Source organism: Cynocephalus volans, chromosome 10, assembly GCF_027409185.1.
Source record: "Cynocephalus volans isolate mCynVol1 chromosome 10, mCynVol1.pri, whole genome shotgun sequence".
NCBI classification, from domain to species: Eukaryota; Metazoa; Chordata; class Mammalia; order Dermoptera; family Cynocephalidae; genus Cynocephalus; species Cynocephalus volans.
In genome coordinates, this window is record NC_084469.1 from 94,496,187 (window position 1) to 94,516,024 (window position 19,838).

General features: G+C 60.5%; 1 protein-coding gene across 1 annotated transcript; it reads left to right on the plus strand.

The window, feature by feature from the left end:
- The first annotated feature begins 8,465 nt into the window (after nt 1-8,465).
- On the plus strand, nt 8,466-18,182 carry KLF16 (KLF transcription factor 16). The gene is made up of 2 exons (XM_063112572.1): nt 8,466-8,969; nt 17,280-18,182. The coding sequence occupies exons 1-2, from the start codon at nt 8,522-8,524 to the stop codon at nt 17,579-17,581; spliced, it is 750 nt and encodes a 249-aa protein (XP_062968642.1). The 5' UTR covers nt 8,466-8,521; the 3' UTR covers nt 17,582-18,182.
- Nucleotides 18,183-19,838: the final 1,656 nt, after the last annotated feature.

The following is a 19,838-nucleotide window of genomic DNA, read 5'->3' on the forward strand; positions in this document are numbered from 1 at the left end:
GTGGCTGGGCCCGCTGGGCCGGCCTCTGCTTCCTCCTGGCCACTCCCCACGGCTCCCGCGCCGTCCCCTCGGGCCGCGGCTTCCTGGTTTGCAGCCTGGGGCTGCCATGGGGGCTCGGGCCGGGCCCACCCGACTCCGCTGCAGGAAAGCGTCCTGGGCCCAGTGCTGCTGCTGCCCTGGTCGTCTCGGGTCCCGCGGCCACCCGTGCTGGGATCTAAGACTGCTTTTGGAGCTGCAGGACGCCTGGAGGGAATGCTCTCTGCTCCCTGGCACCACAGGGCCTTTGCACAGGCCGGTGTTTGCGACCGAGGTGCCCTCGCTCGGTCCTGGTCTTGACACGTGCCTGGCAGTTCTTGGCACGTCTGATTCTCAGTCGCTTGTTACGCTATTACTCTCCCGAAGACCCCCTCCTCCTGTCGCCCTTCTCGGTGCTCCTGCTGGCCCTTGGGCGCTGCATTTGTCACCGAGCATGTCGTTTTCTGACAGCGTCACCGTCTAAGCTCCTTGAGAGCTGGGGCTCTGCTGTGTCCTCAGTGCAGCACGTTCAGAGCACCTGCTCAGAGTGGAACAAAATTGTGTTCAGGTACACAGAGTGAAAATTCAAGGAGCTCAACAGTATATTTGGTGAAAACGAAGTGTCCTTTCCTCCCCTGACCTCCAAGGCTCAGTTCTCCCTCGGGACGGAGATAAACCAGTATGTGCCAACCAGGAAAGTCTATGCGTGTACATCTACATGTGTTTCCACAGAAGGTGGATCACTTTGTGGGCCTCTTTTATTTCCTTACTTTAATAGCGTAGAGATGGTTTCTATACATACGGACATATAGATTGAACGCATTCATTTTAATAACTGCAAAGTATTTTAATAGTACTATATTTATTCCAGTTCCTATCAATAGCAATTTAGGTTCTTTGCGGTCTTTCATAACAACAATAATGGTGGGTTGACCATTCCTGTACAAAAGTCTTTGTACCAAGCAGGAATATTTCTGTAGGCTAGATTCCTTAGTACAGGAGTGCTAGGCCAGAGAGCTTCCAGTAGGTCTCTAAATGGGTCAGTTACCTATAAATGGGTTGTACCAAGTTGACCCCCATTAAAAGTCATTTGTATTTCGTATTCTTTGTCCATTTTTCTATTGGGTTGTTGGTATTATTATTTTCTAGGAGCACTTTATATATTAACGGAATTAGCCCTTTGTTAAAGCTTTTTTTTTTTTTTTTTTTTAATTTGTCTTTGAATTTGTGGGGTTTTCTGGGCTTTTTTTGTTTTTTGGTCCAGGTATTGAAAATTGTTTTTAGTCATTATTAGCTTTTTCACTTATGGCATCTGCGTTTTGTGTCATGCTCAGGAATATCTTCTCCACTCTAAGATTATAAAACATTTGATATTTTCTTCCAGAAATGTAATGGTTTCTTTCTTTTATATACACTGTATTTACATTTTTTTGTCTAACTCTAGAAAGTACTTCTGGTAAGGAGTGAGGTAGGAAGCAATACTTTTTTCCCCAAGATTATTTGCCCCAACTTCATTTCCCAAAAAAACCATTCTTTCCCCCACTATAGTGCCGTCTTTATGGCTTGCCAGATTTGGGTCTGTTTCTAGACTCTGTTATCCCACTTTGCCAGAACTCCATAGTCTTAATTACTCAATGTCTGGAGATCCGATTTCCCCTCATTTTTTTTGGCAGCTTCCAGTACAGAGATCCGAACCCTTGACCTTGGTGTTATAACACCACACTCTAACCAACTGAGCTAACCAGCCAGGCTTGTTTCTTTTTTCTCAGGATCAGGGAAGTTTATCTAGTTCAATGCCCCCATCTTTTTTGAAAAAGTTGGGATTGCTTAGGTTGATAAATTAAGTTGAAATAAAATTGTCATCTTAAAATAAACAGTTGATGAATGTATTCCATGTAATAGTAGTTGCAGAAGACACTCTGTGAGAAAAAAGATTCTGAAAACCTGGTATTCAGGACCTGACCTCCCTCCCCATGGGCTGTGGGTACTGTCAGCACAAGGTGCTGACCTTGGTTTGAGGCAGTGGCGTTTCTCCCGCTGGTAGGAACTCAGGGCTGTTTATTTAGTCATGCTCACGGACACCTGCAGCACACCTGTCAGTCATGTAACCGCATGACCTTGTTTTCTCCCTGTGCCAGCCCATTTCACATAAGGGATAAACTAAGGCAGGGCCTTGTGGACTGCAGGTTTCTTGGGCCCTGCCTGTCTGCAGGAACTCACCTCTTTCCATCCAAGGTGCCCCAGCCTCTTCTGCCACCCACTGCTGTGGGGACCGGGAGAACCACAAAGTGGCAGTGATGGGGGGAGTCAGTGGTCTGTTCCAGGACACTCCCCCACTTCCACGTGGCATGGCCCGTGGCCAGGCAGTCCATCCCATGGCTGAATCTTCAGCTGTTCTCATGTCACCTGCACCTGGTACACCTCGGACACGAGGTCCTTGGGTCACAGAAGCAGATACCAGGAGCTCTATGTTCTGTGTCCCACCAGCCATGTGACCCTGTGGCATAGGCACACTCTAGTAACTAGAGATTCAAGGGGACAGGACCTGCCTGACACCTGCCTGCCTCAGTCCGAGGCACGGCCTCCCAGTGGGGTAGGTCGGGCTGAGCCCAGTTCTCACCTGGGGACCAGATTGCCCGGTGGCCCAGGTTGATTGCCTCCTCCTGTTGGCCTCTGTCCTCCACCCAGCCACCTCTGTCCATCTCTGTGGAACCGCAGGGCTCTCCCAAGGTTCCAGAAGAGAATGGGAAGGATGGCCATTCTGTGGTGATTTTGTCCCCTCCTTGCCCGTGGTAGCTGTCGCTGTGATCTGGGAAGGGACCTCTGGGGACAGGTGCCACCTCTTTCCCTGCCCAGGCCACCCCTCAGAGCACCACACACCCCAATTTAAGGTGCGTATGCTTCCTTCTGTTCACCTCTGAGTCCCGGTGCCAGGGTTGCGGTCGGGGTGCAGGACCAACTTTTTAACTGTGCAACTCAATCAAACGGGTGCCCGCCCAGCAGCGGAGCTACCTGAGCACCTCACGAGTCTCTAGTCCCACGTCCTTCCCTTTTCGGAGCTCCCCCCATGTGCCACATCGACCTTCACAACGTTGGGCTGCTGGGGTCACCGTCCCCACTGCCTCCAAGAGAAGAAGCTCCTGAGACCCCAGTGGGCTCATGCCTGGGCTCCAGCAGTGCTCAGCATCTCCCTGCCGTGGCAGCTCAGGTGGCTCAGAAGTAAAATAGTCTCGGGACACAGGTCTGCTAGCTGGCATGCTCTGTACCGCTGGATCCCCAGAACCCAGCTCAGCATGGCGCAAGCTGGGAGCTATGTGCAACCAGGCAAAGAGCAAAATGAGATTCAGAGGCAGATGGCCCTGCCCGGGGTCAGTGGGCGGGGCGGGGGGGTGAAGCCCACTGCTCTTAGCGGAGCGCCCTTGAGAACCTCACCACCCACCCCGTTAGAGGAGGAGAGGTCCTGAAAAGGGTATTTCATTTCCTTCAAGAGACCGGGGAAGGGGCCAGCCTGTGGCTCACTTGGGAGTGTGGTGCTGATAACACCAAGGCCATGGGCTCGGATCCCTCTAACGGGATGGCCGGTTGGCTCACTTGGGAGAGCGTGGTGCTGACAACACCAAGTCAAGGGTTAAGATCCCCTTACTGGTCATATATATATATATATATATTTTTTTTTTAAAAAAGAGAGACCAGGGGAAGATCCAAGAAACCAGGGGCCTGCAGGAGGTGGTCCAGGGGGCAGGCCCTCAGTGTCCCCTCCCAGCCCTGCAGATAAAATCCCCTTGGCTAGTGGTCAAATGGTGCCTCTGTGAGCTCCTCCTTTCCAGGGGTACCAGACCCAGAGGCAGTGTGAGGAGGAGCTCTGGGGTGGGGTGAGATAGCAGATGCAAGAAAGTACTGGTGGGGTGGGACGCTTGGTAGGGAGAGATCCTGCCCCCGCCCACCCCCTGGACAAGTGGGGAGGAGGCCTTGGTCTTTCCCCAGCAGCCCCTAGCATTGAGGGTGTGATCCCTCGAGGTGCTCTCTGCAGGACCTCCAGAACGGTGCCTCCCGTGCAGCCTGCCAGCAGCAAGACCCCACTCTGTCCCCTGGGTTGGATGCCCAGGCTCCGTGACAAGGACAGCCCTTGCCAACCTTCCCCCTCATCCTGGCTGAGCTCTCAGCCACTCAGTGTCCTGTGGACGACAGTGAGTAATTTAACACGTGTTCATGTAGAAATAAACACAGATAGGTTATAGGGATGGGTTATGGTTATGTAATGCAAAATGTGCATTAATTTAAATAAATGCTTCATCACCAAAGCATAACATCCCTCTGGAAGCTCAGCTCCACAGGGGGCGGGGACTTTACAGAGCCTTAGTCTCACGTCCTTATGAATATTTTCTGGGTCACTTTCTAGGAGTGGAATTGCCGGGCTCAAGAGTACAGCATATTAAACATTCCAATAAGGGCCAGCCAGTTAGCTCAGTTGGTTAGAGTGCAGTGTTCTAACAACGAAGTCCAGAGTTCAGATCCCCGTACTGGGCAGCTGCCAAAAACATTAAGTTAAAACATTCCAATAAACTAAGTTCAAAGCAACGAGAATGTCTGCAAAGCTCCACGCAGTGCCGCAAATGTGAGCTGCTAATACTGTCATATGGTTGTTGTTATTAAGCGACCCCCACACTCAACTTTTCATGTTCTTTTAAAAATTTTTAGCTTTGGAATAATTTGAGGTTTATAGAAAAGTTGTGAAGGTAGTACAGAGAGTCTGCTTCCCCTCGTGGTAACCTCTCAAAGCCGGGAAATAAACACGGGTACGTCTCTAGTAACTAAACCCCAGACTCTATTCCAGTTTCATCACTTTTTCACCTAACACCTTTAAAGCCCCAGGACACCATCCAGAATCCCACTTGGGATTTAGTTGTCACATCCCCTTAGTGTCTTAAAATCTATGACGGTGCTTGTTTTTCACAACCTTGACAGTTGAGGACAGGTCAGGTGTCTTGTAAAATATCCCCCACCCAATCTGGGTTTGTCTGTTTTCTCATGGTCAGACTGAGGTCGGGGGTTTGGGGAAGATACCCCAGAGGTGAGGTGCCCTTACCATTCCATCCTGTCAAGGGCATCTGAGACCCACTGTGACACTGACCTTGACACCTGGTGAAGGTGGGGTCGCCAGGTTTCCCCGTGGTCAATTACTAAATTACTATCTTCCCCTTTTCCCACTCTGTTCTTTGGAATCGAGTCACTTAAGTCCTACCCGTACTCGGAGGACGGTGGGAGGGAGGTTTTATTAAAAAAATAATTTCCCCTACAGAAAAGTACAAACATGGAATGATAAATGGCCCACAATCGCACTGCTTAGATACCTATTCACATTTTATAAAAAGTAGTAAATATATGTGGGTAAAAACATAAGTTGAGGATCTGGATGGTTAGTTCAGCTGGTTAGATCCCAGTGCTTGATAACACCAAGGTCACTGGTTCAGATCCCTGTACCTTCTAGCTGCCAAAAAAACCCAAAACAAAAACCTAGTGAAATAGTACAGAAAGTACTACAAATATTAAAACTATTAAAAAGTAAAGGCTCGACAGTAAAAAAAGAAGTCATGGCTACTGCAGCACACGTACACACACACACACCTACATATGCGTGTCCTGTTGTACTGGACGCTTGCTTTTGTCTCTGTGTTGGGCATCGCCCTGCTGGCACATGGGCCTCAGGGTGTCCAAGCTGTGGGTGCATCCCCGTTCATGTGACCTCTGCCCTCAGCCGTACCCTGGAAGATTGTGTGTGCCCTCTCCCCCTCTCAGGCAGAGTCATGGTGGCACCTCTCAAGAGTCCCCTCCTGTTGGGTTTTTCCTGTCCTGTGACATCTGGCTGCCGTCTGTTCCCTGCCCAGCTCTACTCCGTGGGCCCTCACCCCTGAACCCATCAGGTGCTGTCAGGGAAGGTTGGAGGTGACCTGCCATGTACAGGTGAGGAACCGAGGTCTGAAGAAAGGGGCTGAACGCCTGCTAGGTGCCCAGCCCGGATGTAAGCTCCAGCTGCCTGTTTTCTTCCCCAAACGCTCAGCTGTGGGCATGGGCAAGCCGCTTCTCAGTTCTCCCCCAGCCTTGATTCCTTCACCTGTAAAATGGGCATGACAACCCCTGAAGAGTCCTAGTGAGGACAAAGTAATGAGACACAAGGCAGAGCCCAGCACCTAGGTGGCGTGGTCAGGGGTCTTCACTGTGTTAACATCAGGCTCCGTGGGTTACATATATGCGGGCTGCTGGGGTGCTCTGGGGTTTGGGGTGTGAACAGAAACCTCATGGGTGGAGTGGGGGCTCCTGCCTGTGCAGCAGTGGGCATGGCCCACAGATGAAGGTCACAGGCTTGAAACCCTGAGTATCACTGGAAGTGGATGGACGCCTGAGGCTCAGAGAGGGCCACCCAGCCCCCTGCCTGCCATGGCTCACCCCCTCCTGCCCCCAGACATCCCCCAATTCCCTCTGGCCACCTCTGTCCTCTGCCACGCTGGCCTGAAGTTTCCCTACACTTCAACAGCACCTCCCTAGGAATCCTCCAGGCCTCAGGTTGCTGCTCCCTGCCCCGAGACGTACCTGCCCGGCCTCAGATGATCTGCCTGCCAGCTGCCGAGGGCAAAGCCGGAGGGGGGGTGTCTCCTCTGGGCCCAGTAAACACCAGTGGACAGAATGAAGGGTCCTGTGGCTTCTTCATGGTCCTGTCCCCCATGCCTGAGATGGTGGGGACTAGGGGCCTGCCCAGGTGGTCCACCTTCCTGAACTTCAAAGACATGAGGCCCAGCAGGAATGCTGACTGCTAACGCCCACCCAGTCCCCACGTGGACAGTGGGCAACCACGATGGGCTTCGCAGTAGGTTCTGGAGGGAGACAAGTGTCTCCGCGAGAGCCTGTAATCTTACGCTTGTGGCTGGACTTCGCCTCTCTCCCCTCCTCTGTCCAACCACGTGTACTGGGCATCGCTGGAGGCCTCCTGAGGAAGACATGCTGGCACCACCAAGTACTCCTGACCTAGGGGATAGGGGATCCTGGGGACAGTGGCCAGTCCCAGCGCAGAGGAGACGAACCGGGCCAGACAGTTCCCTGGGGTGGCAGATGGGGTTAGAGACCTAGGCCGGGGTCACGACCGCTGTGCACACCCTGCCCAGGGCAGCGACTGTGGAACCGGCGCAGGGAGGCCGAAGCAGCCCCGCCCCCTGCACGCCTCCGCCGCCCGGCGGGAGCTAGGAAGGGGCGGGAACGTGGTGGCTACGGAGGAAGCCCGCCCCACTTCCGCAAGCCCGCAGGCCTGCTGGGTTCGGGGACCCTGGCCATCCGTGTCCCCTGCGCCCTAGCCGCTATTTAACAACTTAGCCTGAATGTCCTTCGAGAGGCCCCATTAGCTGGCCTCAGTTTCCCCATCTGAACCGCTGCCTGGGGCTGGGAAGTGACGCCCGGGAACCCGGTGGGTGGGGATCCTCTGCCTCGCCGAGGTGTTCCGAGCCGGCCCTTCCTTCGCGGCCCCTGCCCGCTCCTCTCTTGACCCTACCTCGACCCTCCTCGGGTCGCCCCCGGCTCCTGCCGCCCCCAGTGAGGCGCTCACGAGTAAGTCCGGCACCAGGAGCAAAAAGAGGAACGACCACGCAGGGCGCCCCAGCCTCCCGGGCCCCCGCGGCAGGACACCCGGTGCCCAGGCCGGGAAGGCCCTGCGGGGCTCGGAGCAGGAAGAGCGAACCCCAGAGGAAGGGGAGAGGGGACGCCAGGACGCGCGGCCAAAGCGGAGACCTGGGGAAGGGTCGCGCACGTGGCTCGGAGGCGGGGCCGGCCGCCTCCGCACCCCCACCCCACCCCAGCCACGTGGGGCTCGGAGCCCTCCCCCCATCCCGGACGGGGGCGCGCCTGGGGCCAGGGTGGAAGCGCCCAGGGAGAGCGCGGGCTCCCGCAGTCCGCGCGCCCCGGCGTGGGGTGGGCGCGCCTGCGGGGAGGCGTGGCGCGTCCCGGGAAGGGGCGGAGCACACCGGGGGTGGGGGGAGAGGGGCGGGGCTTCTCGGCCTCGCGCGCGGCATGGGGAGGGGAGCCCCGGAAAGGGAACGGGGGCGCGCCGGGCGGGGCGGGGCTCACCCGGACTCAGGACCCGGCGTGGGGAGGGCGCGCTCGGGGCCAGGGACCGACCGGAGTGGGCGCGCCGGGGGGCGGGCTGCTCCGAGCCGGGCCCCGCCCCCGGCGGCCGCGCGCCACTCCGAGGGTGGTGGAGGGCGCGCCGGGCGGGGGGCGTGGCCGCGGTGCCCCGAGGGGGCGTCCTCCGGGCGGGGCGGGCCGCGGCCGCCCCCGCGGGCTCCGGTGCGTCAGGGCGCGTCAGGCGGGGCGGGGCGGGACGAGCGCGGGCGGCGGCGGCGGCGCGCGCCGGGCCTCCTCCTCTTCTGTCTCCCGCACTTGAGCAGCCGCCGCCGGCCGGACGGGCGCCGCTCCCGCCGCCTCCGCTCCGCCGCTCCGCCCGCGCCGCGCGCCCCTGCCCGGCATGTCGGCGGCCGTGGCGTGCGTGGATTACTTCGCCGCCGACGTGCTCATGGCCATCTCCTCGGGCGCCGTGGTGCACCGCGGGCGGCCCGGCCCCGAGGGCGCGGGCCCCGCAGCCGGCCTGGATGTGCGTGCGGCGCGCCGCGAGGCCGCCCCGCCCGGGACCCCGGCGCCGCTGCCTCCCGCCGCCGCCGCCGTCCCCGGCCCGGGCGGCGCCCACCTGCTGGCCGCCAGCATCCTGGCCGACCTGCGCGGCGGGCCCGGAGCCGTCCCGGGGGCTGCCTCGCCAGCCTCCTCCTCGTCGGCCGCGTCGTCCCCGTCCTCGGGCCGTGTCCCCGGCACCGCTCCCGCCGCCGCCGCCGCCAAGACCCACCGCTGTCCCTTCCCGGGCTGCGCCAAAGCCTACTACAAGTCCTCGCACCTAAAGTCGCACCTGCGGACGCACACGGGTGAGCCTGGCCGCGGACGCGGACCGTGCGGGGGCGGCCTCGGAGCCCCCTCCCCCCGCCCGGACCCCGAAATTGCGTGGCGCGTGGGGGGCGGGGAGGGGGGCGCGCCCGGGCCGCCGCCGCGCCGCCGGGAGGGCGGGGCCTCGGTGGGTGGGGCGCGCGCGGGGGGCGTGGCGGCCACGCGGTCGGGGTGGCGAGCGGATGGCGCCTCTTGGGCCGAGTGGGGCGCGCGGTGCGGCGGGGTCCGCGGGCACGGTCGCGGCTCCCGGTTGGACCGCCTTTCCCCGGCCGCCCCTGGGTTTCTTCCTTTCTGTCTTGGCCTGGGTGGCGGGCACCGTGGTTGGCTCTGGGGTCCTTTTCGGTCCTCCCCCAGCCTCAGTTTCCTTATCTGTGGAGAGGGTGGAGGAACCTCGTCGCCGCCTCCCTGGTGGCCGCGCAGATTCTCCCGAAGGGCGGCGAAGCGCCTGGCGCGGGGCCAGAGTGGGGGTGCCCGGCACGTTTCCTTTTGGTTCTTAATGTGTTTTAACGAGGGGGAGGGCGGGCCTGAGTCCGGGCAGTAGGGGGAATGGAGAGGGGGCCTCTCACCACGTTTTCCCGGTGTGCTTGTGGCCAGCACCTGGCAAGGGATCGGGAAGGTACGCAAGGTGGGAGCGATCCAGCGCCACCAACTCCAGTCACAGCGGGGGTGGGGGTGGGCCAAGGGGAACCGGGAGTCAGTGGGCCCTGGTCATCTTTTCGCTGTCACTCACTCTCCCTGTCTGCACCGTGGATCCCTCCCTCCTGGCTGGGAGCTTGAACCGGGAGAGAGGGGAAGGTGGGCCGTGGCGCCGGTCTGGATTTGGGCATTGGAGGTGTTCAACCCTTCCTGCGGGGGCGAGTGAGCAGGGCGGGGATCTGGGGGCAGGCTGCGGGGCTGCTCCTGGCTTTGGTGTCTAGGCCCTGCTACCTTCTAGCAGATGACCTACCTGCCTGCGTCGTGTTTCCGGGTCCTCATCTCTGTAAAGCATGAAAGGATACCTCCCTCTTACGGTCGGAGTGGGGGTCACGTTGGGCAACCCGGCAGTCGGCAAGGGCATGGTCTACGGCCCCCCCATTGCGGGAACACACGGAAACACTTGGCTGGAGTGGTGTGGCTGCGATGGAATGGGCAGCCCCAGGCCAATGGTCCTTGGGTGTGGGAAGCCACACCTGGATGCCTAGGTCTGAGCAGCAGGGAGGGGTGGGGGCGCTGGGTTGCAGGGTACAGGCAGCCCTCTCCCTGTTCTCCACTCTTCCCCAGGGGCCTGGAGGCTCTGCCCACCTTCAGCACAGACTGAGACTGATGGAACTTGGAAGGACAGAACTTGGGATGGGGTCTATATTTTGTGCCAGGACCTACCATCCTCTGCTGGCAGTTGGGTCCATATATTTTGTGAGAGGGACGTTTGTGGGTCCATGAAGATGGTGAGGCAGCTTTTGGGGGGACACAGGGTGGTGCCTCTCGGGGCAGTGGGCTGGGGTGCAGGAGTGCCCTGGCTTGTTGGGGACGGGCTTGCCGGTCTGAACAGAGGGGGGGTTGAGGTGGGCGGCTGTTTAGAGAGGGACCCCGATTTCCCATTCACTGGGGCACCCTTCGGTGTCTGGTCGCAGTATCTGTTGGCTGAATGGCCTGGTCCCTAGAGCTTTTCCAGTTACCATCGTACTGCTGTGGTTGGATTTTTTCCAGACCCCATCCAACTTCTCAGGTTGGGTAAGGGGGCTGGAGGTGGGGAGGCCACCTCCCACCTTGGTGCCCAACGGACACTTCTATAGGCCCTCAGGTAATGGTAGCAGCAGCCCCCAAGCCAGTGCGGAAGGGAGGACCCTTTACCTGCCCCTGGGAGGTCAGTACCAGCCCCATGTGGTATTGAGGAACTGAGGCTGGGGAGGCAAGTCTGGGTGCCCCAGGAGTGGGTGCACGTATTCCAGCGCTGTGCCATGTCTGCCCTGCGTGGTGGAAGAGGGCAGGTGCCATCTGGGGGTGGATCCTGGGCCCCTCCCATGGAAGGCTGTGGATGTCCTATTCCAAAGCTCCCTCTTTGTATAGTAATGATTTCAAGCCTGGGAGGGCAGGCTTGGACCTAGGCATCTTTAATTCCATTTCCGGGGGATTTTGGACAGCTATGAGTTGAGTGATTTGTTTTTTTGGTCGCCCTAGGACCACCAAGGGGTCTGTGGAAGGCCACTTTTAGTGTACAAAGGTGTTTGGTATTTCTTGCCCCAGGGGAGTCAATGGCTGCGGTGTGGGGGTCTTGGGGACTGGGAAGGGCATGTTTGTTCTGGGGGTCCAAATGCCAGCAGGGTGGTGGCCCACTGCAGGGTTGGCCCTGCGTGTGGGCCTACTGCCAGATCTGGGGAGGAGCCATAATTAGTCACCAGCTGTATGCAGGCCTGAGGGCCATTGGGAGAGAGTCCTGCCCTCACCTGCCCTTGCCTGGGGATCTTTGTCGTCCTCTGTGTAAAGAGACTATCCGCCCTGGCCTGGTTCCATTTTACAGATGAGCAAACTGAGGCACAGGGCAGGAGTTTGGCCGTTGTAAAGCTTGCTGCCCGCATTATAACTGCTCCATTTGTCCCTGGGGGCGAGGAGACTGGGAGGGGCCATGGGATTTTTTTTTCACAGGGCCCCTGGCTGCAGGGGGCAAGGGACGGGGCTGCACCTCATGTCCCCTGTGTCTGGCCTGCAGCCCCTAGCCCGTCGTGGCTCTCCTGCGTGGGGCGGGGAAGGACTTTGGAAGCTGTGGGAGATGTTGACGCCGTTGCCGTGGATACGAGAGTGCTGGAGCCAGCGAGATGGGGCGGGGGCGGAGGAGAGGCTGGCTGTGACTCCTTGCTTTTGTAAGCTCCTTCATCTCCAGAGGCTCCCCCCGCTCCTCCATGTCCAGCACACAGTCAGCGGGTGCCTTCTGGGGGGTCTCTAACCCCCTCCCCCGCAGAAAGAGCTCAGACCTGGAAGGTGTCTTACTCCCGGGCTCCTCTTTGGCACTACTGAGATATTTGGGGTTGGATCCTTCTCTGTGGCGGGGCCGTCCTGGGCACTTCAGGGGATGAGCAGTGTCCCTGGCTTCCACCTGCTCCATGCCAGGAGCACCCCCAGTTGTGACCGCCACAAATGTCCCCAGAGTTTGCCCACGTCCCCAGGGGGCTGCAGGATCACTTCCAGTTGAAACCCAGTGTCCTCTAAAGTCCTGTTTACCTAAGTCCAAAACGTGAGCGAACACCTTCTGTGTGCCAGGGCTGGGTAGGGCCGTGTGGGGACAGACCCAGCTCCTGTCCCCTGGTACTCATGGAACTGGGGGAGGGCGGGTGAGGCGTTGCTTGTGATGGAGGAAGAGGCCTCTCAGCCAGACCTGAGGCGGACCGGGTTGGGCGGGCCAGGGAACGGTGTATCCCAGGAGAGGGAACAGCATGCTGGTCCCGGAGCATGGATTTGGAGGCGGGGAGTGGGGAGCCGAGCAGGCCAGGTGAAGGGCTGTACTTAATCCCAAGGGCAGGCTGGGCTTTGCAGAGAGAAATCCGTTTATGGAGAAGGGATTAGGATCTGAGGAGGTTGGGGCACTGGCAGGGAGGAAGGTGGGCCAGTCTACACGTGGATGGGAGAGAGAGGCCTTGGAGCACGGGATACAGGAGAAAGCTAGGGTGACTGCTGGTTTTCTGATGGGCAGCCCAAGGCGGGGGCGGGTGATGGTGGTCCTGACACTGTTTGCAGAAGGTGGCTCTGGGAGGAGAGGCAGACATGTAAACTGAGGCGTGGAGGGTGAAGGAGCCATTCCTGTCTCCTGGGCAGCTGACTCCATCCCAGGCAGAGCTGTGAGCTCCCTCAGGGTCAGGACAGCAAAGCTGGGGGGGGGGGGGGGGGCGAAGACTTGATTCTGGCAGCCTTTGTCGGGGGTGGGGGGACAGGCTGAGGCAGTGCCAGGCCCAAGGGCGGCGGGGAGCCACGGACTGCCTCCTCCCACCCAGCCCTGTTCTCCAGCCGGCAGGGTGCAGTGCTGCTGCCTTGGCTGGTAGGATGGGAGCGGGCTCCCCCAACGTTGCTGGGGGGTGATAAGCACCCCCACCCTGGCTCCCTGATAAAGGTGGCCCAGATGGGCCAGGAGTTGGCAAATGATACCAGCCAGGGGAGCTGGCCTCCCGGGGAGGGCGGGCTGGGTGGGCTGCCCTGGCCAGGTGCTGTTGTCCCAGGGGTCCTGTGACCTGCTGGGTGGAGAAGTGGGCCAGGGCAGCCTTGGGTCCTTCAGGAGGGATGAGGGACGCTGGACTTTGGGTGGGCTTTGCTGCTCCTCTTTTAAGTCAATAGGGGTAGTGATAGTTCCTACATGGGGGATGGGGGAGAGCGTGTGGAGATGGTGACAAAATGTTAGCTGCTGCTGTCCTTGTTGGAAGCCCGAGCTTGAGTCTCTAGGCCTGTAGACTCTCTTTCCACAGACATGCATTAAGCACTTACTGCAAGAACAGAGCACCTGCCCTCAGCTCCCTGTTGGGTCCGAGGGGTCAGATATCATGCCCACAAGATGTAGGTGTGTTGGTAGCTGGGCCCAAGAATAGAAAAGCTGATAAAGGACTGGGAGCCACCAGTGGAGTACGGATGGCTCAGAAGCCCAAGGAAAGACTTGAGCTTTGACCCTGGGCCGGGGCTGAGCTCTGAGAAGCAGAGCTCACTGTGGGCCACCCGGGTTGGAGCTGCTGGACCACTGCATTAGTCCAGACAAAGGCTGGGGCGGACAGAGCTGGCAGGAGCCAGGATGGGGTCTGGACATATTCTGAATGTATTGATGCAATTTGCTATCAGGAGGCCGAGGTGAGAGATTGAGAAGACCAGGGGTTCTGCTGCCCAAGTTTTTGGCAGGAACAGCAGAGTGGTTGAAAATGGGAAGCCTGCAGGAGAAGTGGGGACCGGGAGGGTGGGAAGCTTTGGGTTTGGGAAGTCATGGGGGGAGGTGGGTGGAATGGGGGTGGGGGTGGCCAGGGCCCAGATGGTATTCAAGACCAGGGAACAAAGGACGCCCACTTCCCCACCCAGCCCCAAGAGGCTGGCCTTTGTAAAGTTGCCACCAATTTTTTGTCCTTTTTGCCGCGACTTCGACTTTCTCCTTTGCATCCTGTGGAACCCGCTCAGGGGCCGCCTCCTTCAGGAAGCCCCCTGCCCCCCACCTCCACCTGCCACAGCTCCAGCCTCCTCCTTACCCGCGCCCCTCCCCCATGGAGTCCACCCCACCTGGCAGGTAGACCTTTGTGCAAGCGCCGGCGGCAGACAACCTCAGAGGAAACGCTTCCCTGTCAGACCCAGGGGTCTTTAACCTCTGACCTGCCCTGCACCCTAGTCCAGAGAGCAGGATGAGGCTTGACCTGGCGCGGTATCACCTCCAGGCCCCCCTCTGCCGGTTCAGAGGCTGGGCCAGGTTTCCAGAACTTCTCGGACTCCATTTTTTCTGCATGGGACCCTGCATGGGACCGAGGCCGCCCTGGCTGTCGTCCCCAGCTCACCCTGGCCCAGCCTGAGTCACAAGGTCAAGTCCACTGTGGTCCCACCCACAGTGCCTTTCCGCCGTCGTCACCACCCGCCGCATGGTCCTGAGCCACGTTCCAGCCAGGTAGCCTGGGGCAGCCCAGTGGCTGCACCTGGGGGCCGGCCAGCCGGCTCTGAGCATCCCCCTCTGTGCCCCATATGTTAACCCCACCCCCTCCCTGTGAGTGAGTGCATTTTGAGAGAGGGTGGCAGGGCCTGGCATTTTGTAGGCATTCGCCCAACGTTGCGGGGGCGAGAAGCCTGCACACCCCGGTACCACCGCCCACGTGCGCACGTGCGCGCCCCAGCCACCCAGCGTGGGGCGGGGCCGGCAGGCGACCCTGGCCCCGGCGGGAGCGGGACCACGTGAGCGGGGTCGGCTGGGGCTGCGGATGTCCCCGCCGCCGCCGAGCTACGTGTGGCAGCTGTGTTCCCAGCGGCAGCGTGCGTCCTGGCCCGGCGGGCCCTGGCACCGCTCGCCTCTCCTGCAACCTGCTCGTTGCAAAGTGGAACTGCAGGGGGGCGGGGAGGGGCGAGGCCGGGACCGGCCCTCGCTGCCCTAAAAGGGAAGTGAGTCAACTGCTGGGCAACCCCCCCGCGTCTCCACCCTGCCTGCGCCCTGCAAGATGGCGACAGGGTTGCATGCCCCCTCGGAGGGCCGTCGGTCCCCCCCTCCTGGGGTCTGTTCCAAAGCCAGCAGCCCCGCCCCCATAACCTGACTCTCGCCCCCAAAACTGAGGCCTTTGGGAGCTGTCAGATTAAAGTGGCCCGGGAGAGGGTGGAGGTCTCTTCTGGGGTTGTTTGGAGCCTCTTGGTTCTGTTGAGGACGCTCCATGCTGGGACCCCTCCCCAGCTACTGTGGAGCCTGCCTTCCGGATTGTTTAGGGGAGACACGGGTGTGCAGGGGACAGTCCCAGGGACAGTTGCTGCCCCCAGCCCCAGCTACCTGAGTTCACAGCCTCGTGCGTGGCCCACAGGTGCCCCACGAGAAGCCCCCTGGGGGTGCTGCTGGGCTCCTACCGACATCTTCTGTCCTACTGGGGGTTTCAGGGTGCGGCAGGGAGGAAAGATGGGATGTGGGGAGGGGAGGTTTTCTTCCAGCTTTTTCCTGGTGCCACTGGTGATGGCAGGTGTCCCCAGTGGGTCCTGACCCCTCCCTCTTCCCCTACCCCTTCTCACTCCTCCTTATGGCGGGCCTTAGGCTTCTCAGAACAGAGATGTCAACGGGTCACCTGAGCTTGGCTGTGGGCCTGATCCATGGTCTCTCCTGCTGGCTTTTGGTCACCTCTGTGCTCCCCCACCATGGGTCCTGCTTGGGACCTCTCCCTGGCCCCTGGCTGAGGGACCCTCTGCTGTCTGTAGTTCTTCATCTGAATCCCTGGGTCATCCTGGGTCACTGCAGCCCCCAGTGCCAGGCTTGGGCCCCCCACACTGTGTAACCCATGAGGTGGCCACCCTGACTCCTCTGTGGCTTGGCCTTGGGGCCACCTGGGGGACCTGGTCCTGCCAGCTCCTTTCTTCCTAATGGGGCTCCATCCTGTGCCAAAAGGGGCATCTTGCGGTGCCTGGGTGCCCTGGCCCGCGTCTCCACACTCTATCCAGACATCCCACCTTTCAAAACCTCTGGGTACGGGCACAACAACACTGGGGAATTTAGGGTTCCAGGTACCCTGTGCATGGTTCCAAAGGGTGCACGCTTCGAGTGCGCACGACCACTTGGCTGCAGGCCTGGATGGGAGTTGGGGGAGGCCAGAGCACGGGGGTTCTGGGTGAACTGACCTGCCCCTCCCCAGTCCTTGGAAGCCCCTGTCTGCTGGCGAGACCCTGACAACGTGGTTGTCACACATTGCAGCCTGTTAAGTGGAGAGTCTAGCTGCGTGGTTCCTAGAGCAAAGACTCCAGATGAGGTGGGGGGGACGGGCTGGCGGGGATGGTGATGGGGCAGGATGGGGAGGCTCGGCCTGGGCAGTGGGGGGGGCCTGCGGAGTAAATTGCTGTGGTGGCCCACCCCTGCCGCCGGGCCTCCCCCCGCCAGCCCCGTAGGCCACCACATTCTTACCCGCGCGTCCCTGCACTTTCCCCACTCTCGGGAGTGCCAGGACTTGGCCCTGGGCTGTGGTCATGCGGGGCACGAAAAGCTGTGCCTGATTCTTCAAGGCTGCAGGTGGCCTGGTGGGGGTGGGGGTGTGTGGCTCATCACATGTCCCTCTGCCCATAGAGAGGCCATGAGGGTCAGTGGAAGGGTTGGGCATGGGAAGCTGCGAAGATTATGACCCCCTTCTTTGTACCTTGGGTGGTCACTTGGAAAAGGGAAGGGGGGTGCTTGGGACCGTGAACACCTGGGAGGCTCTTGAATGTCCTACAGGGGGGGAGGGTAGAAGGGGGGTCGGGGTGGGGACAGCATGACATGTCTGCATAAGAAGTGGCCGCTCCAAAATCCCAGCCCTGTTCTGAGAGCACACCTGTGTGAACCATAAACTGAGAGACCCGTCCTAGTCCCCGCCCGTCCTAGTCCCCGCCGGGGTCCGGCTCTGGGGAAGGACAGGCCTGCCCGGGGGTGTCTGTAGGTTTTACGTACAAGCAACAGAAGCCAGCTTGCAGCAGCGTCATTTCTAAAAGTTGGTAGAAAATAAAGCGAGAGCGGCTCACCAGGGGTCGGCCAAACATTTACGCATTTCACGTTCACACCCAGAGTTCAGCATCTCAAGTGAGAGATGACACGTGACCTGGACCGTTAGGGACCATCCCCACTGACCGCGCTGTGTCCTCTGCCCTCTGTCCAGGTGAACGCCCTTTTGCCTGCGACTGGCCGGGCTGTGACAAGAAGTTCGCGCGCTCCGACGAGCTGGCCCGCCACCACCGGACGCACACGGGCGAGAAGCGTTTCCCCTGCCCGCTGTGCTCCAAGCGCTTCACCCGCAGCGACCACCTGACCAAGCACGCCCGCCGCCACCCCGGCTTCCGCCCGGACCTGCTCCGGCGCCCGGGCACCCGCAGCGCCTCACCCAGCGACTCCCTGCCCGGTAGCCTGGCCGGCAGCCCTGCGCCCAGCCCTGCGCCCAGCCCCGCACCCGCCGGCCTGTAGGGCCCGCGCCCGGCCCACCCTGAGCCTGGCCCTCCGCATGGACCACCAGCAACACGAGGACACGCCTGCCGTCCAGGGCCGATGGCGGACACTGTCGGGGATCCCCGGCCCTTTCCAGCCATCCGCAGACCCTGAGAAGCCCCTGCCCGCTTCCAGAAAGCAAGGAGCGGGCCTGAGACTGGACTTGACGCCTGGCCTCGGAGGTGGCCCTCGGGACGGGTGGCTGGGGCCGTGTCTGTAAATAGCCATGATTGTTAACTTTCTTCCCATCTGTACCACGGTCCCCCCCTTCCCCCTCCGGCACCTCCTTGCCTTTCCTCCGGGGTGGTGCTTGGGAGGGGTGCAGCGGGCCCAGGAAGGGTGTCCCTGCCCATGCGTGGACTTGGCCCCCAGGCCCGCTCCCTCCAGATTGGGAAGAAGTGTTCAAAGAGCCATAGATGAGCGGGGGGCTACTGCAGGCTCCTGCCTCGCCCCAACCCCCGCCCCACCGAAAGCCATTGGAGATGTTCAGGGAAATGGGGGTGCAGCCCGGCCGCCCCCACTCGGGTACTCAATCTCAGGTGTCCACAGGTCCTGCCCATGGGAGGGGCTGCCCAGCACCCCAGACCTCGGGGGCAGGGCCGGGAGGGGGGAGGTGTTGGGGGTTCCAGAGAGACAGGGTTTCAGGGGGAGGACTGGGGTTCTTCCAAAGAGCATTTCAACTCCCGTGGGGGCAGGTGTGGGAGGCGGATGTGGGGGTCAGGAGCCAATGCCGGCTTATTTATTTTCCTTTCTGTCTGCTGGCGTGGGGGCCCTGCTCCCCCTCTCTGTGTGTGTGTGTGACTGCAGGGAGGTTTCTCTGCTGCCCCGGGGTAGGGTGCCCGACTTTGGCCTTCGTGGCATCCGTGACAATCAGTCTCTTGGTTCAGGACCCTGCAGCCATTGGGTGACACACCTTCCCCTCACCACCCTGCAGGTGGGGCCGGGGTCTCCTGGTTCTGGGCTCTTCCCCCCTATATCCCCCTTTACTCCTGGGTGCCTGGAAGGGGTGGCCCCCGAGCTGGTGGTCGAGGGCCTGCCGTGGGGACTGGAAGCGGGAGGACTAGCCACGCAGCCTCCTGCGGTAGCTCGTTTTTTGGACCGGGTAGAATATTTTTTCAGGCGCCAATCCCTTTCCTGTTGTGGGCCCCACTGGGTGGTCCATCATCCTCAGGGGCTGTGAGTATGGGGGAGGGTCTCTGATCTGAACTTGAGGGTGGGGTGGGGAGTTGTCTCCTGGGGGTAACATTGCTGTGTCCTCTCCTGCTGTGTCCCCGCTGTGGCTTGGGTTGGGTTTCCTTTTGGACAGAGGAATCAAGAAACCCCACTCTGGGGTTGGAAGGGACCCAGGCCCCCCACCCAAGACCCAGAAGGGGCCTATTCCCCCACTTTTGGGTGCAGGAGGTGGTGGAACCCAATCCCTTTTGTTCCAGAACTTTCTTGTCTCCCAATTGGGGACTGCTGGGTTTGGATGGCACCAGCCTGGCAGGACCTAGGAATGGGTGCCTGGGGTCCTGGCAGAGGGAGGCAGGGGACACCCTTCTGGAGCTGGGCTCGGAGGGTCTGCCCTGTCCAGCCTCCTCCACCTGTGCACGCAAACCTCCTCTGTCTGGCAGTGTTAGTGAGATGCCTTAGTCCGTGGGGTGGGGGGGGCTGGGGCCCTGGTTTCCTGTGTGTCTTTGTCTGGGTGTCTCTCAGTTGGTCCCAGCCCTGGCTGGTGCCTGTCTGAAGGGGGGTAGGGCTGTAGAATTTCTCTACCCCCCTGGGGGGGAGACACCTGCACCCACTCCTCCCCCCATGAGCTGGTGGTCGTTGGGACCTGGTTCCAGCCATCTGGCTGTGGCCTCTGAAGGGCAGGCAGGGGAGGAGGCCCCCAGGGACTCATGCTTTCCTCGGTGGCACCCCCTCCCCCGCCCTGCCTGGCCTCATCCTTGTATTTAATGAAGCCCTTTTTTAAACGCTATTCCAGTGTCTGTGTGGTTCTTCCCACCGCAGGTCCCCGGCCTGTGGGCTCTGTGAGCGCCTCTGACCCACCTACCCCTGTGGCCCCAAGGTCATCAGCCTCATCCTGGGGAAACTGAGGCAGCGGGCTAGTGAGTCCAGGGGTCTGGTGGCTTCTGGCTGGGACACAAAGTACCGACCCTCCCCCCAGCGCTAAGGCCCAGGGAGGGGGCTGCCTGCAGCCCTGCGTGGCGCCCAGTGTCACCCAGGCTTTGCGCAGCTGCGCCCCCAGCCCGGC